Source organism: Heliangelus exortis, chromosome 1 (genome assembly GCF_036169615.1).
Source record: "Heliangelus exortis chromosome 1, bHelExo1.hap1, whole genome shotgun sequence".
In the NCBI taxonomy this organism is placed as follows: Eukaryota; Metazoa; Chordata; class Aves; order Apodiformes; family Trochilidae; genus Heliangelus; species Heliangelus exortis.
Window position 1 is genome coordinate 7747624 of NC_092422.1, and position 15401 is coordinate 7763024.

General features: G+C 41.8%; 1 protein-coding gene across 3 annotated transcripts in view; it reads right to left on the bottom strand.

Annotated features, from left to right (window-relative positions):
- The window catches only part of ME3 (malic enzyme 3), a 124878-nt gene that overhangs the window by 38279 nt on the left and 71198 nt on the right, over nt 1-15401 (bottom strand). For all 3 annotated transcript variants that reach the window (XR_011723832.1, XM_071733247.1, XM_071733254.1), the window contains exon 4: nt 2013-2088. Coding sequence is in view for 2 of the 3 variants with exons in the window: in XM_071733247.1 (XP_071589348.1) it covers nt 2013-2088 (76 nt within the window). In the remaining variant the exon portion in view is untranslated. The remainder of the gene's footprint in view (nt 1-2012; nt 2089-15401) is intronic.

The window sequence follows — 15401 nt, forward strand, 5'->3', positions numbered from 1 at the left end:
AGAGGGGAAACTGGATTCACATCTATGGCTCTTTGGATGTAAAAAAAAAAAAAGAAAAAAAGGCACAAAGTTTCATCAGGTACCTCCTATACAAGCATGTTAATGTTTTTAATCACTCAGGTTCATATGATCAAAATGCAGCTAACAGGACATTAATCTCTGGCAGGACAGAACCTTCTAAGTGAAGCACTGGTTCAGCAGTTAGGAACAAGTTTTCTACTTTCAGCTGAGCTACAAATTTTCTTTCTAGTCAAGTATTTGGCTAAAAGGTGTTCAGTTTAAGCCAATCATCTAACTGGTTTCTAAGCTTCTTTGATAGCTGATGGGGAGAGACAAAGACCTCCAGAGTCCATCTCCTCCCTCCAGCGCCTGTTTTGTGACAGGGATGACAGGAGTATTTCTCTCTGAAGATTCTCATCTCCCTCTTCATTGTTCACTGCAGCACTACTCAGAAGCTGAGATCAGGCACTGAGTCTTCAGGCAGCTGATGTTACCTGAGATGACTCTGGACCACATGTCTGTAACCACTGGTTTGCAACTAGCTCAGTTTTGCAATGCCTAAGTAGGAGGCATTTGGCCCAGGAATGTGATTTGGGAACTACACTGATCTCCAAGCTGCCAAGGCAAGTGCTGCTGATGGCATTCCCACTTCTCTGTGCTGATTACACAAACTCAGTCTTCACAGGAAGAATCTAAGACTTGCCCCAAAGCAAAAGGTGGGGCAGTATCTCCAGGTATTTCTTCACTGTCTGTACTAGGACTTGCTGGTGTTGGTGTTCAGCCTCTTCAAAAAACTGGGTCCCGCGGGGATTTAGAGGCAGTCCGGGTGCCTCCCTGCTTATCTCAAAATCTCAAGTGTTCCAGTGCCTACCAGTTCAGGCAGAGAGAAATCTGTGTACAGGCACAAAGGGAACCCTGTGGTCCAAGACAGTGATGCTGATGAAATTATCTGCCTCTGTAGTCTAGCAAACATGGAAAGTAGATAGTCTGAATCTCCTCCATGGACCACTGCCCTTCCTGTGGTCTGTTTTGGGTGCCAGAGTGGGCTGTTTCAACAACAGTCTCTAATCTTTTTGTGCCAGTTTCCCCATCTGCAAAAACATATCTGTTAGCCATAATGAGTTTTGCTCAGAGTCCTGAGTCAGAAACAAATGGAAACACTGAGATCTTTGGACAGAGCAAGGATGAAATATCTAGTTTGCATCTGTTCTCCATGGTTCCAAAGACAAGGTTATTGGAATATGATTACTTTTTCTGGAAACATATTAAATTCCTTTTATTTCCCCTTAGAAATGGAAAATGCTTGCAAGATTTTTTCAGCTGCCAAACCTTTGTTCCTGGAAGAAACAGCTGACTTACAGGGGGCTGAAGCTCTGTGACCAGCCAGGGAAATTCCTAGGCACATGTACTTTTAGACTGAGGGAAGGAGATGACAGGCAAGACCTGTCTCAAGTGTTGACTTCAGTTCATGCCAGGATCTTGCCTTGGCCTGAGCTCTAGCGAAAAACACTCCACAAAATAATTTTTTGGGTGGAGTGTCAGTAATATTTTCAGCTGCTGGATATCAAACATTATTTCCAGAGTTGCCAATTTCCTAGGTGCTGCATGGCTCATTGGATTTAGGAAGGAGTCCTATGAGGAAGTTTGTAACAGAGATAACTTAATGAGCTTTGGTATATCTAAAAAGTTGCAAGTTAGCCACAGAATTCTTCAACACACATCTTATTTCTTTCCTAGGGCCTCTGTTTTGTACAAGTTTATTATAATTCATGTTCTTTTTATTGCCCAAGGTCTTGCTACCTTTGATAAAGATGTTCTTTATCACACCCCCACATGATTAAGTCTCTGAAGTTCAACCATTAGCCTGGAAATTTTCTGAGGAAGGGAATATTTCTTACACTGTCCTTTTAAGTAGGCAATTCTGTAAATAACATCAAGAAGTTCCATTCAATATCCCATCTTCTTACCCACCTCCCTGTAATTTCACAGTCCGCAGATAAAATGTCACTTACCTTAATCTTTTCTTCAGGCCAAGAATTCAGCATTGTTGCAATATGACCTTTGTCATGGATGGTGATAAACAACCCCCTACAAATAGAAAAAAAAAAAAAAAGAAAAAGAACCTTGTAATAAAATCAGTAACTCCAAAATAAAATAAAAAAGGGGAAACTTGAAAGCACAGGGAAATGAGCTACTGAGCACAAAATCAACTGCTCACTGGTACGGAAATGAGACCTCAAGGGTCTTCTACTAGCAAGTTTAGCTCTCATTTCAAAACCTTAAGGCTCAAGATCTTTAGCAGCAACTTCACTCAACAGCAACTGGTGTTGTAAATTTTGCTTCAGGAAGCAAACTGCTTCAGTGCAGAAGAGCTTTCTACTTAAAATACTTCTGATAAAAGCAGGGGATGCTCATGCTTCTAAACCCCTTACATATTCTTTACCAGATCCTTCTCACCCAGCTACCAATACCAATGACATGCATGGTTATTGCAGGACATTTTGGGTCCTCTCTCAAGTCAACACAACTCCAACAGGATACAATCAGTTTTGACCAAGTCAAACCTGCCCTTCCAGCACCATTTTTTACTGACTCCAATTTACTGACACTTGCATTCACCAAATGAAAGACACCAAGAAATATGTGAAGCAAGTGCATATCTAATGCTAACAATTTTTCAACACAAAGGTCTCCCAGGTTTATACAAAAAATGCCTTATTTTTAATAAAATTAAGAACAGGAACATAGCATTCTTGAAACACGTTTTAGACCTATTATTATCAAAACCAGTGTACTTAGTAGAGATTCCTCCAATACCCAAGAGAGTGTTCTAGTGTTCTTCCCATTGACTGAGCTCTGCTCAGATATTTTGGGATTTTTCGAAGCAGCTTTTAGGTAGTACTAACCCTAAAGAAAGAACCTCCTCCATATCTGGCTCAGGGGAAATTATTTATATGGCTCCCAGTACCTCCTCATCATCACAAATCAAAGACTCTAACTGGAGTATTCCTCTTGGCAGGGGCAGACACCCATTTTCCACAAGAGCAAGAATTGTACTGGTGACTGGTATCAGCTGGAGCAATGAAGCTATGCATTTTTGCTGCTTACATCTCCCTACTATTGCTCAGACCCAGACCAGCTCATGGTTTGGGGTTCTAATAGGAAACATCAACTAGAAAGTCTAATTTTTAGAGGAGGATGAAAGCAACTTCCATTATAAGTCCATATCAGACATAATAGGGCTACTCTCTGCAGTGAGGACTTCTCTCACAAGACTTTTCCAGGGGGGCAGATATCTTCCCACAGTTATCCCACAGATTCTGTGGGAATCCTAACGAAAAAGCCCTTTACAGAAGAAAAATCAACACTGATCAAGTCACTATCTCAAAGAAAGATCAGAAATTCTAAAGAAAAATAAATAATAATAAAAAAGTAATGGTTCACTTATTCAGTATAGTTCTTTAAAACTGTGCCCAGTAACCAAGGGACTAATCCCATACACATGGCCTATCTCAAAGGCAGTATTCACAGATGTTAATCTTCATAAAAAAGGGGTACTGTACTGCTGCCATCATGTTTAATTATTAACTGGGAATTAAAAGCACAACATAGTCACATCATTGCAGATACTTGAAGTCATAACATGCTTTTAAAAAGAATTCTATTGTTTCAACATAATACTTTCCATACATAATAAAGACACCTATTGCTTCAGTGTCTAGCTGTGTGTCTCAGGTGTTCACATCTCCTCAGTGCTGAAGGGAGTCCAACAGATATTTAACCTCAAAAGACATCCAGTGCTCAGGGGAGAAGCTGGAATCACTGTCTACCTCCCCCAGCCCTGCAGCTTGCTGAATTGCTAATTGTTTCATACAAAGGGATCAGGGCAGATACCCACTCCCTCTGAAGAGCTTCTGACTCTTGACTGTTGTCTCAGGAGGGCACTGGGCTGACTTCCAATCCCTATTTTGCATCTGCTGGTACGGACAGTCCAGCCCTGGTCTTTCAGCATTTCATGACTCTTCTCACTATGCTACTTGTGAGAAGGGCTCTCAGAGCTATCACCAAGGGATGCTTTTCCAGAGGCAGGACTGGCTTGGCTTAGATAGTCAGGGTGGTGACTTAGAACCAAGCACAGAGACATTCCCTTTAGACTTTAACAGAATCAGAGAATGCTTTGGATTGGAAGGGACCTTAAAATTCTAGTTCCAATCCCCTTACCATGGGCAGGGACACCTCCCACCAGACCAGGTTGCTCAGAGCCCCATCCAGCCTGGACTTCAACACTTCCAGGGAGGGGAGATCCAGAGTTTCTCTGGGCAACCTGTGCCAGTGTTTCACCAACCTGATAGAGAAGAATTGATTTGTAATGTCTATTAATCTTCCCATTACCCTTGTCCTAGCATTACTTGCCCTTATAAAAAGTACCTCTGTTTGTGTTCATTCATATTTTACTTGTCTGATGTTAAGCAGTCCCTCCCATTGAGTATGCTGACCTCCATGAATCCTTTTCTGAAAACAAAAAGGTTACAACATTTATCCTCCCTTCAGGCCATGCCATTGATCTGATCCCTATCCCTAGCTGCTTATATCTCTGCTGTCACAGGCATGTAACAATTCAGGTAAAAAAATTGCTCCTTACATTATTCCAGGCAAAATCTGGTGGCTTAATTTAACACACTATTAGAAATTACACACTAATGGCACTACCAACTTGGAAGGGAGACTTTCAGGAGCAGAACTGGTGACGTCTCTGTGGAAAGTGACCTCTCTCACTGACACAACAACATCATGAAGTGGGAGCCTATCTAAGCAAGCCTCATATTTTCCTAGCACTGAATCTGAGAGCAAGTGCCCAGGTTCAAGAAAATACAGAAGTTTCCAGTGCCTTTAGACACCCAGGTGGAGCATGTTCCTGAACCTTGTCCAGGCAGTTTGGACTTCAGCAGGTGTTCAGGAATTCAGAAGGAGATCCTTGCAGTGGTTGAGCTGGAAGTCCCTTTGTAGGCTAAGTATCAAATGACCAACTCTGCAAATTCACTGCTTTTTTTTTTAAGAAGATGCAAAAGGAAACAGACACATCAGACTTCAGCTTCAGTGGTCAGAGGTAAGTTTTCATTTTGTATGGTTCCCAGGACAGTTGTGCTCTCCTCCCTGCAGACAACAGTTACCCATAGAGATGGGCTGGTCAACATGTTGAAAAAAGATACCCAAACCTGGCAGAAGTTTAATCTTTCCTTAAGTCCTTTGTGCAAAACAGGCAGAAGGAACAGAGAAGCTCCTTAAGCTGAACTCAGGAAAAGGTTTTCTGATGACTGAAGAGGGAAGAGAAGCAGCTCAAGGGCACACAGCTTGTAGGAGAGGTAACAGGAACAAAAGCTTATTTGTGCCTTTGGGGACAGCAAGAAAGAGCTCTGACCACTGAGAATGACAGACTGGTCTGTGTGGACCAGTAGTAAATAAGAAATATTCAAGCAGCAATATAACCAATTAACTTGATTTTTCTGAGGAAAAGATGCAGTTTAAGCATTCTGAAGAGGGAATGCAACACATGCTGCCTCTATCATCATGCCTTCTCCATCTTTCTTGGGATTGCATTTGATAAATTGCTTTAGGCAGACAAAAAGACAATGAGGCAGTACTACTTTAATCCCCTTGGACTCAATAAAAATTATTCAATTAAAATAAAATGCTAAAAAATTCTGTTATTTTGATCAAGTCTCATTACATTGGAACCGTGTGGGACAAACACTCATCTTGGTTTTCTGGACCAGAAGACTTACTTGTGCCCAGGATTTTGCCATCCCACATGGGGCTAGTGGTTGTATAACTTATCCCCACCCAAGAAGAAGCCATGCACAGTTACTTAGAAGCCAAACACTTAAAATAGAAGAAATAGAGCTTAGTGAAAATTAACTGCCCCAGCAATGTCAAGACAGAATTCACACACTAAACCACTATTTCTGGCTAAACAGTAACCTGTAGAGAGGGTTACTCAGAGAGGAGAGTGCTCCAACCTGCATTCATTAGTTTCAGAGCTCCAGTCTCCTATTCAGTCCATTAACATCCCAGGTGTCACTGCAGCTGCCTTTAGTTAAGGTGGAAATCAGGCCAGATTTTATGGTGCCAGTGAGCACCTATAAGGTTCAAGGAAATTTTGAGGAGTGCTAAAACTGTTCAATTCATAAATGAGGCAGTATTTCTATCTCGATTGCAGCAAGTCAAGTCAAGCTGCCTCAACTGGACTGTGAAGGGACAAGTTTTAATGTGTCTCAGGTATTAGGAAACAAAAATATTCTTTAATGCTTTCATTTAATGCACAGTTGTTACTTCTTGAAAAAGGCAAAGTGGTGGTCCCTTTTCTGATCTCCATGGTTAGTCAGATGAGCTATTTCCCCTGAGAAGAAAAAGAAACATTGGATGACAGAGTCAACTGTGCTATCTCTGTTTTAGACCATTGTTTATTTACAGAGAATGGGCAAAGCTTCATTTCTGAAAGCTCAGAGGGGAGTGAAACATGCTGCTTCTTCCCTCACAGCTCTAAATCCCTCTTCACTTCCCTTCTACCCCAAAGTCTGTCTCCCTCTCAGTAACAGCTTTTCCTTGGCAATCACCAGTGTTTCTGGGGCTGTTTGTAACCCTCCTGATGTTGTCTTGCCCCTCTTTTCTGGCTTGCTGCTGCCTCCGACGTGCAACCAAGCAGAAATCCAATGCAATTAACACCTTTCCTTCATCAGGCTCCACATCAACCCTCTGGCCAGTGCTGTGCTCTTCTTACTGTCTTGTCCTGTGCTGGAGTTTTGGGTAGCACTCCCATGACTTCAGCTGCCTGCTTACCTCTGTACAATTAATATTTACACTTCTATATGAACAACAGGCAGCAAATATATCCACTGACTTTACCATCCTGGTCAAAAGGCACAGAAAAGCAGAACAGGTAATGCATTGGGTTACAGATCCACCAAGCAAAACCAACGCTATGCTTCATGTGAATCTTCTAGCTAGCTGAGATAGAGTAGCTGTATGGTATTTATGTCCTTGTGGAGGAAAAGAGACACTGGTAGATCGATCTCCTATGTTGACAAGACTTGTAAAGCACTAAACCCAAGCCTGTTTCATCCTTCTTTTTCTTCCCCACTCCTCTAGGAGGTCTACTCTCTGATGAAGAAGATACTTGCTCATTTAGGGGGGAATGTATTTGATCAGCACTATGCAATAGTTACATACACTGCAAGGGTCAGGCTTGCCCAGGTGTGGTGTGTTGACTCTGGTTGCATGCCAGGTGCCCACCAAGCCACTGAATCACTGCCCTCCTCAGCTGAACAGGGGAGAGGAAATAGAATGAAAGTCTCAGGGGTTGAGATAAGGACAGGGAGAGATGGCTCAACCATCACCATCAGGGCCTAAACAGACTCAGTTTGGGAAATTTTTTAACTTTATTACCAATTAAATCACAGTAGGATGATTAGAACTAAGCCCAAATAAACGTGGGTTTGGTATACAGCATAAACACAAAAAACTGAAGTATGAGTTCCATGTGCTTCCTGCACAGCAGTCAGTCCACCAGCTTTCTTTACTGAATCTCAGAAAAGAAAGATTAGAGATGTCTTGTTTCACAGACTACCAGTCTTTTTTCTTCTTATTCCTGCGAAGAGTGACTGATGAAGTAAAGCAAATTAAAATAGTAGCTCATGTCCCTGATTCTCCAGCTATTTACACACTGCTTGTTCTCCAGCACAAGCTTGCATGAAGTCCTGCTCCTCATGTATGCCCTGCTGTATCAGCGTGCAATGAATTACAGGAATAAACCATGAAAACAGCAACAAAACTCTGGCTTTGGTTTAATTTTCTTTCCACTTACTGACATTTAGTCTGGGTGCTATGAGAGCTACTTGATCCAAAAGTAAGAAGAGGATAAAAACTACAGGGTGGGTTAGCACTGAGAAAATGAATATATTCATAATACTTGCAGCAGACAGGAGGGCATCATGAGTCAGTGTTTTCATCTGGATAGAAAGGCTCATTCTCAGAACAAACAGGCTCAGGACAAAGGTTAAGAATAACCACTCACAACCTGAAAGAAGTTAAATCCTGCCTACATAAAAGTGCTTCAGTGTTTTGACTTCAGCAGAACTTAAGTTTGAAATTAGCCTTCCCTCAGAATGGGTGGGAAGTCCATGGGAAGCCATTACTTAAAAAAAAACCAACAAACAAAAGTGCTTTAAAAACCAAAAGACAAAATAGATGAGTCAGATATTTTCCAACATAGAGTCACAGAATTGTTTTGGTTAGAAAAGACCTTTATGATCAAGTCCAACCATTAACCTAGCACTGCCAAGCCCATCCAAGCCTGCATGAGGCTGCTGTTGAACAAGAATGAAAAAGCTGTGAGGCAGTGGTCTGGAACCTGCACTGTGATGTGAAGTAGCACAGGAAAGGGCTCTGACAGGCAGTGGCACAAACTGACCCTCTGCAGTCATCACTGCTCTTGCTTCACATAAATGCATGATGCTCTGGGAAAGCTTTGAGTAAGACTGTCTCAGAGTAATGTTGAGGTTCACCTGTCAAAATTATCTTCACACTCAGTTAAAAAAAGGACAAGTTGGCTTGTCACTGTGGAAGGATGCTGGTGGCTGCTGGATGCTCCTCTGAGTTTGGTTGAATTATGTCCCAAGACCAGACAACTGGGAGGGATTTTCTCTGTCCACAGCTGCACAGGGAACACACGTGAGGGAAGGATCAGCTGATGGACTTGGCTTTTGTTCCATGCTAAGAACAGAAAATTGTCAGTGCTTTGCCAGAAGAACAGGCTGGAGGACTCATTCTGGACTGAAGGCCAGTCTCTGCTGGAGATGCCATAAAATGTGGTACAGTAAAGTCCTACATTTGGTTTTATTTATTTACACTCTCAAGACTTGTACACAAAATCGACAAGTTGAGCAACATGATCCTTGAGAGACATTTCAACCAGCTGCAACCTTATTGTTGATTTTTTTTTTCTTTTGTTCAGGTCTCTGCCAGAGAAGAATAAGAGTTTTCAGAATAACAAAATAAACTCTGAAATTGCTTGGCTTTTTTAGAGAGCTTGAGATTAGAAATGCCTGGGGGCTACAGGCTTTGGAGAGAAAGAATGTGCTAGCATGCACTGATTTGTCTAAACACAGCACAATTAATCATCAAATTGGACAAAATCTCTGTGGTGATCCATCAGCTATTTTTACAGATTTGTTTATAATAAAAGCCAAGAACTTTTTGTTGTTTTAGATAATTTTTGTTGTAGATTGTAGGATGCTGAACAGTACCCTGAAGTACTGATGAAAGAATTACAGAAACCAAAGCAATCAACTATTAATGAAATCTATACAGACATTTAAAAGGCAATATCTTATAATTTAAGTACACTAAGAGATTTAATTTCAAACAGTCTGCAAGCCGAATGATTGCACTGGTACTTTAAATGTCCTTAAAGTTTTCATCATACATTTTAGGCAGGAAAACCAAAATTCAGTGTGACTGCCAGAATATGCAGGCTCCAAGGTACAATAATGTAAGATTCACTGACCACACTAAGCCCCCAAACCCAAGCAGGGAAATCTCCACCATCCTGAGGGACAGCAAGCATTTAAGCTGTAGGAAAATGTCAAACATTAGGAACAGAAATATTCCACTGAGCATACACGAGTGATTGCTCCTAAACACAGACACCAAAACAGAGGCTCCAGGGGAAGCTGCGGCCCTCACAGTTCTTTGCAAAGTCCCAGCCCTGCCACAACAGGAAGGTTCAGATCAGAGCCCAAAGCAAAACTTCCAGATCCACCTTTGGCTCTGCCAAGTTATTAACAGCCAGCACTATCTTTAGCAGGTTTTATTTTTTCCAGGAAAAGGTGGTTTATACAATCACTCTGTGTCCTCTCTTACCTGCTAGGTCATTTCAAGCAAATTCATCAAAAAATCAAAGGTCTCAAAGATATTTGTTCCTACAGCTTTTCATGGAAATCACTATTGAGATAAAGGGAAAAGATAATGGGGTTCATGTTCCTACCACTCTAGGGAGGGGAACATAGACCTTCCTCTGACAGCTGGCCCAAGAGATAGCTTGCAGTGAGACACAACACGTGCTGCTTCATACCTAGAACCTTCTAGTCAAGCCCTAGCAAAACCTAGGAGCCTTCCTGGCCTGCAGGACTGAGCAGAGGCCAGAGAAAAGGAGGAAAATGTTGGCTGCAGAGGAAACCAAATTAAAAAAGGGAATGGTTATGGGGGGCAGGATTAAAAGTGCACTGGTAAGAAACAAGAGGGAGAGCAAGCAGAGCACCCCAAGCTGTGCCTGCTGCTCCCTGAAGAGGTGGAGTAAAGGGAGGAGAATAATCTGGTGTGGGTGGCTATGGTGGAACACAGGTGGATATGGAGAAAGGATGAAAGGGACGGGGAAGGGAACATTGCAAAGGAGGTGTGTTAGAGGAAAGTGGGCAGAGATCAGGAGGAATTCTGGATTTATTGGTTCTGCTAGTTAGGAAACAACCATCTACAAACAGTATTCTCTTCCTCACCAGGGTGAGTCGATGGAGAAAGGCCAGCTTGGAAATTACTGGTGCTTATGGAGCAAAGTGAAAATGCATCAGGTCCCCAGTGAATCTCTCCTACCCACAGCCTAGGATAAAGAGAGGAGGCAAACAGACCTTTGTTGCACTTGTCATGAGCTACTGGGTTCTCAGGACTGGGTTCTCTGCTTCAACCAGAGAACTGTCATGTCATAGCAGGTTAAATCCTGCTTATATTTGAAAATTTCAGAAACCATTTTTTTCTCCAGTGTCCTTTTCATAATAGTGATGTTGAAGAGGACCTCTGGAAGGTAATGATTGAACCCCTGGAGCCATGGGATGGGTAAAAGCCAAGCAGGGGATCTGACTCTTGCTTACCCTCAGCACCCAGAGCTCCCTCCTTACTGATGAGAGGAGGCAGGGGGAGAAACCAGGCTGTTCATAACTACTCTGCCATCCATATAAGTAAAGATCAGGCTTTGAGGTGAGACAGGACATCCTACCACCCAGAGATCCCACCAATAGGCAAGTACAGACACCAAATTCAGTACCCTTTGCTGAATTTAAGCTCACCAAGCTCAAGGGGCTTGATGCTCTCTGTTAAAAAACAACTTTAAGTGTAGGAACATCCATCTCAGCTCTGATTTTTTTCTGCTTTTTGGGGGGCTGAGTCCTAAACCTGCCTGTACCTTGGATCCTGTCAGGATCACAGTGATAGGGGGACTGCAGTGGCAAAGAGAAATGTGTTGAGATGGACAACCAGTGCTGTTGCTCAGTGATGTTGACCAAGGAGCCCTTATCTGTTTTCACTGATAAGCACATAATGTATTCTGTTTTACTTGATAGTGCGGAGGTTAAGGTGGGATCAAAAAATTAAAGTTAATTTAAGTCCAACACTAATTGTATTTCCTTCCCAGGCTGTGCAAATTCTTCCAAGACTGACTCCTTCACTTTTTAAATGCACTGCAAGGAGCCCCCAGAATGAGCATAGAATTAGAAAACAGTTTGACAAAGAAAAAAAATATTATTTTGACACTACCAGAGCAATCAAATAAAATAAAATCTAACCTGGCATATTCCAAGTGATTCCAACTAATAAAAAAATTTTATTTCTGCCATAAATTGCAGCAAATACAGAAAATATTAGTAGCTTTTACAGTAGGTCTTTCACAACCATGTACTGCAGATATGTGTGGACTGCCTTGTCAAAATTTTCCAGCAGTGTAACTGCACACAAAATGCTCCAGAAAAAAAAGCAACAAAACAAAACAACAACAACAACAAAAAAAAAAACCAACCCAAAACACAATGAAACCCAAGGAAAGCAAGAATTGCAGTATCAAAGCACAGAGGCCCTTGTGCCATGCAAACCAGTCAGGAAAGTCTGGCAAATGCAAAAAACCTCTCTTCTATTCCAGAAATGGATGCCCTATTATTAGAAGATAAAGGTGCTAACTCCTTAGCTCTGACACAATCATTAAAGAGGAACATGAGGCAGCATCCTACAGAAACCTTGCAGTGCCATTAAAGTCAATTCAAATTCTATAATAAAATGTATTGTGTATTAATATAAATATTCCATAAACTAAAGAGTTAAAAAAAGAATTGGTCCTCAAATAAATGTCCCCAGGTCATGATGCACAGTTCACGGGATGCTGTCCTACAGCCCAATGGATATATACTATGGGAGGTTTTCATGATAGTCAGTGTTATTTCCCCTCCAATTTACATCCTGGTATTCATATTTCTAAAGAATTATCCCCCCTCCTCCCTGTCTTTGGCATTTTTTGTTTAAGGTGGGGTTGTTCCTTGTGGCAGCAGCACAGATTTATGCCCGATAAACGCGAACACATCCTCTTGAATTTCCTTCACCAGGTCAACTTCTTTCTTTTGGCCAACTCCACCTCTTCCTTTGAGCTTCTCCTGTTAAATCAGGGGATTTCAACAAACTTAAATCTAAATCACCTCTGTCAGCAGGGGGAAGCCTGACTTTCACAAATTAATGTTAGGCTTTGCTGTTAACTTCAGTGGGCCTGAGATTTTACCTCATACCTAGGGAAGTTCCTCTTGAGTGTTAGGGCCATTGTACATACATTTTGCTCAGGAAAAGTAAGGGAAAGAGGACAAAAGATTAGAGATAGAGGAGGAGGAGCACTGACTTTTTTTCTAAGGAAAAAGGTTATCTTCCACCCAAATTTAATAACCTCAGCACAGTCTCAAAGCCCCTCCAGTGCCTATGCTATTCTCAGAGTCTTCATGGTACCTCAGACCACAGCTGACACACTAGCTTTTCTCTCCATATGCCCAGAAGTTTATAGGATTTACATCTTTCTTCTAATTCCAACTTGGTTTGGGTTTAAAGTGTCTAAAACTGGCAGGTAAATTTCTCTCCTACTGCTCAACTGTGCAACACCATTTAAAAGAAAGCTTCAGCAGAGCCAGATCTGTTGAAAAGATAATTCTGTAGATTGACTGATGTTTCACTTGCTCATTTTTCATCAGAGACACAGGTCATTATTCTGTCAGACTTAATTTTCACACCATCTGCATCCTGTTAGCTTTCACTCTCCACATTCAGCTTCACCCCAATGTTTTGCATTGTTCTGCAATAAGTCCTGAAAGTTATTTCTGTCTCCAGAAAAGGACACTGAACTTAAGCAAGTTTTTTCCCAATGCTAATGCACCAGCCTGTTCCACTCCTGCTCTCAGGGGATGCCAAAAGATTCTGCAGAGCAGCCGAAAACTTTATATTTTCGAATACACTCATAAATTTCAGAGTGTCTCAAGAGGCTTATGCCACTATAATGAAGTATTTCTCACTATTCCATAAGGAGTAAAACTCTCAATCCATGCCCTGAGATGAGTTCCCTCTCTGCTTTCTCTTTGTGAAAAAATAGAAATTCTCTTTCCAAAGATACCATAAAAATCAGCCTAAAAATATCTTTTAATTTGCATTCTATAGGTACAGTCCTGTGCTGCATAAGGATCTCCATGATATTGGTTAAGTGCATTTTATATTGGAAAAGAAAAAAAAGCAAATAATGAAAAAAGATCACCATACTACTATGCACTTTTCTTTATAGAAGACTTTGTATCTTCACTCTAAAGCAAAAAGGACTTTCAGCCATAGTCTAAAAGTTTTGGGGCTGGTAGAAGCATTTCCTAAGATAACAATGACTCTTCCTATTAATGGGATTAAAGAACAAGGATTCATCCTTCCTTCCCTATTTTAATGTCTCAGAGAGCTGCAAGCCCTGCTCTGTTACATTTCATTCCTTCACCCTACCAAGTCTGTAATGAGCATAAAGACTCCTCAGGCTTTTTAAAGCAAAGACTTCCAAGGCTCCTTTTAGTACCAAGGGTAACCTTCCCTTTGCTTGAAGATACAATTATGTTATCATTGTGCTGAACATAAGGAAAACCTCCACTCCCCATGCCTTCAGCAGCTCACTCCTGTCTCTGCACATCTCTTTCACCATGCCAGCACAAGTCCTGTTGCAGCTGGCCATGAACTGCCCATCAGGCTTACTGGTAGTCTGGCCTAGAAAAGACTCGGATTTACCCAGGCTGAGTTCTGTTGCACAGCTGCCTGGGTATCTTTTCAGGCACACTGGGGGTGGAAGGGAGGAGAGAACAACCAGGGACACATTGCAGGAGTCAGACTGCTAAACTGGGTGGGCAGCTGTAGGATCTGAAGCTGTACAGCCCTGCAAGAAATCTCCCCTCAGTCTGGGCCAGCCTCGAGCATCAGAAATCACACCCATACATGGACCAAATCTTCTCACCTTGGGACAATATTTCCAGCAACACACTTTGGCTTAGACAAGCTGCATACATCTGGGTGCCTTCACAACCATTTCAGAACTTGTGAAGATAAAAAGGGAAGCAGAATTTTTAACAAAACTAAAGCCACAAGACCCTGAGACACACACTGTGGAGGAGCTACACCTGAGAAGCCTCCAAGAAAGGAGGGTATTTGCATATTCAAGTCTTACTTTCCTCCTGAGGTGTGTGCTACTGCCTGCTGGTGCTGAGAGGGTCCATGGTTAGGAGGACTTTGCTTTGGACATAGCTGTCCTTCCTCTCTGCTTTTTTAACATGGTCTGATCGCAGAAGATATTTTTATTTGAAAAATAGAGAAAACAAAGTGACAATGTACTTTGGCCTGAAGATTTTAATGCTTATTGCATGATTTCTAATAAATTAATATTAGTAACCCAGCAGACAGCTGTCTGGAAAACAAGATAGGAAAAATGTTATTCAGCAGACTCCTTCCAGAAAAAACTTCAGAGCTTTTGGGGGACAGTGCCAGAATGCCATTGTCAATAGTTTGATGGTTCCACCTCTCTTTCAGCTGTTCTAAAACCTGAGTTTTAGAACACAGGAATAAGTCTAAGGTCATAGATAAAGAAAAGCCTGCTTAGAGAATTTTAAGTGACTCCTGAAGAGAAAGGCAGTAGGTATGTAGGGAAGGGATCAACAGAAACCTGTTGAGGCATCAGGACCTCTGGCTGGCTCATCAGCCTAAGGAAGGAGACTATGGATGTCATAGATGAGCATGCCAAGAGTTGGATGTTTGCAAGTCTTTTTTTCCACAGTAGCTCTTCTCTACTGGTAAACAGAGGAAAACTGTGCTTTAAGATTGGTGGTTAAGTAGCTTTTTGAAAGGAAAGAACATCAGGTGCCAGATCCCATTAAGAGCAGATAAATTTGCTGGCAGGGAGGATGCTGGAGCCATGACCTAGGAGGAGAACTCCAGACACCAGCCCTACAGAGACCAGGTAAAATGTCCATCCTGAAGAATTTGTACAGAGACCAAGAAAGTTAAAAGAGGAACTGGGCCCTCCAATTATGCCAGCA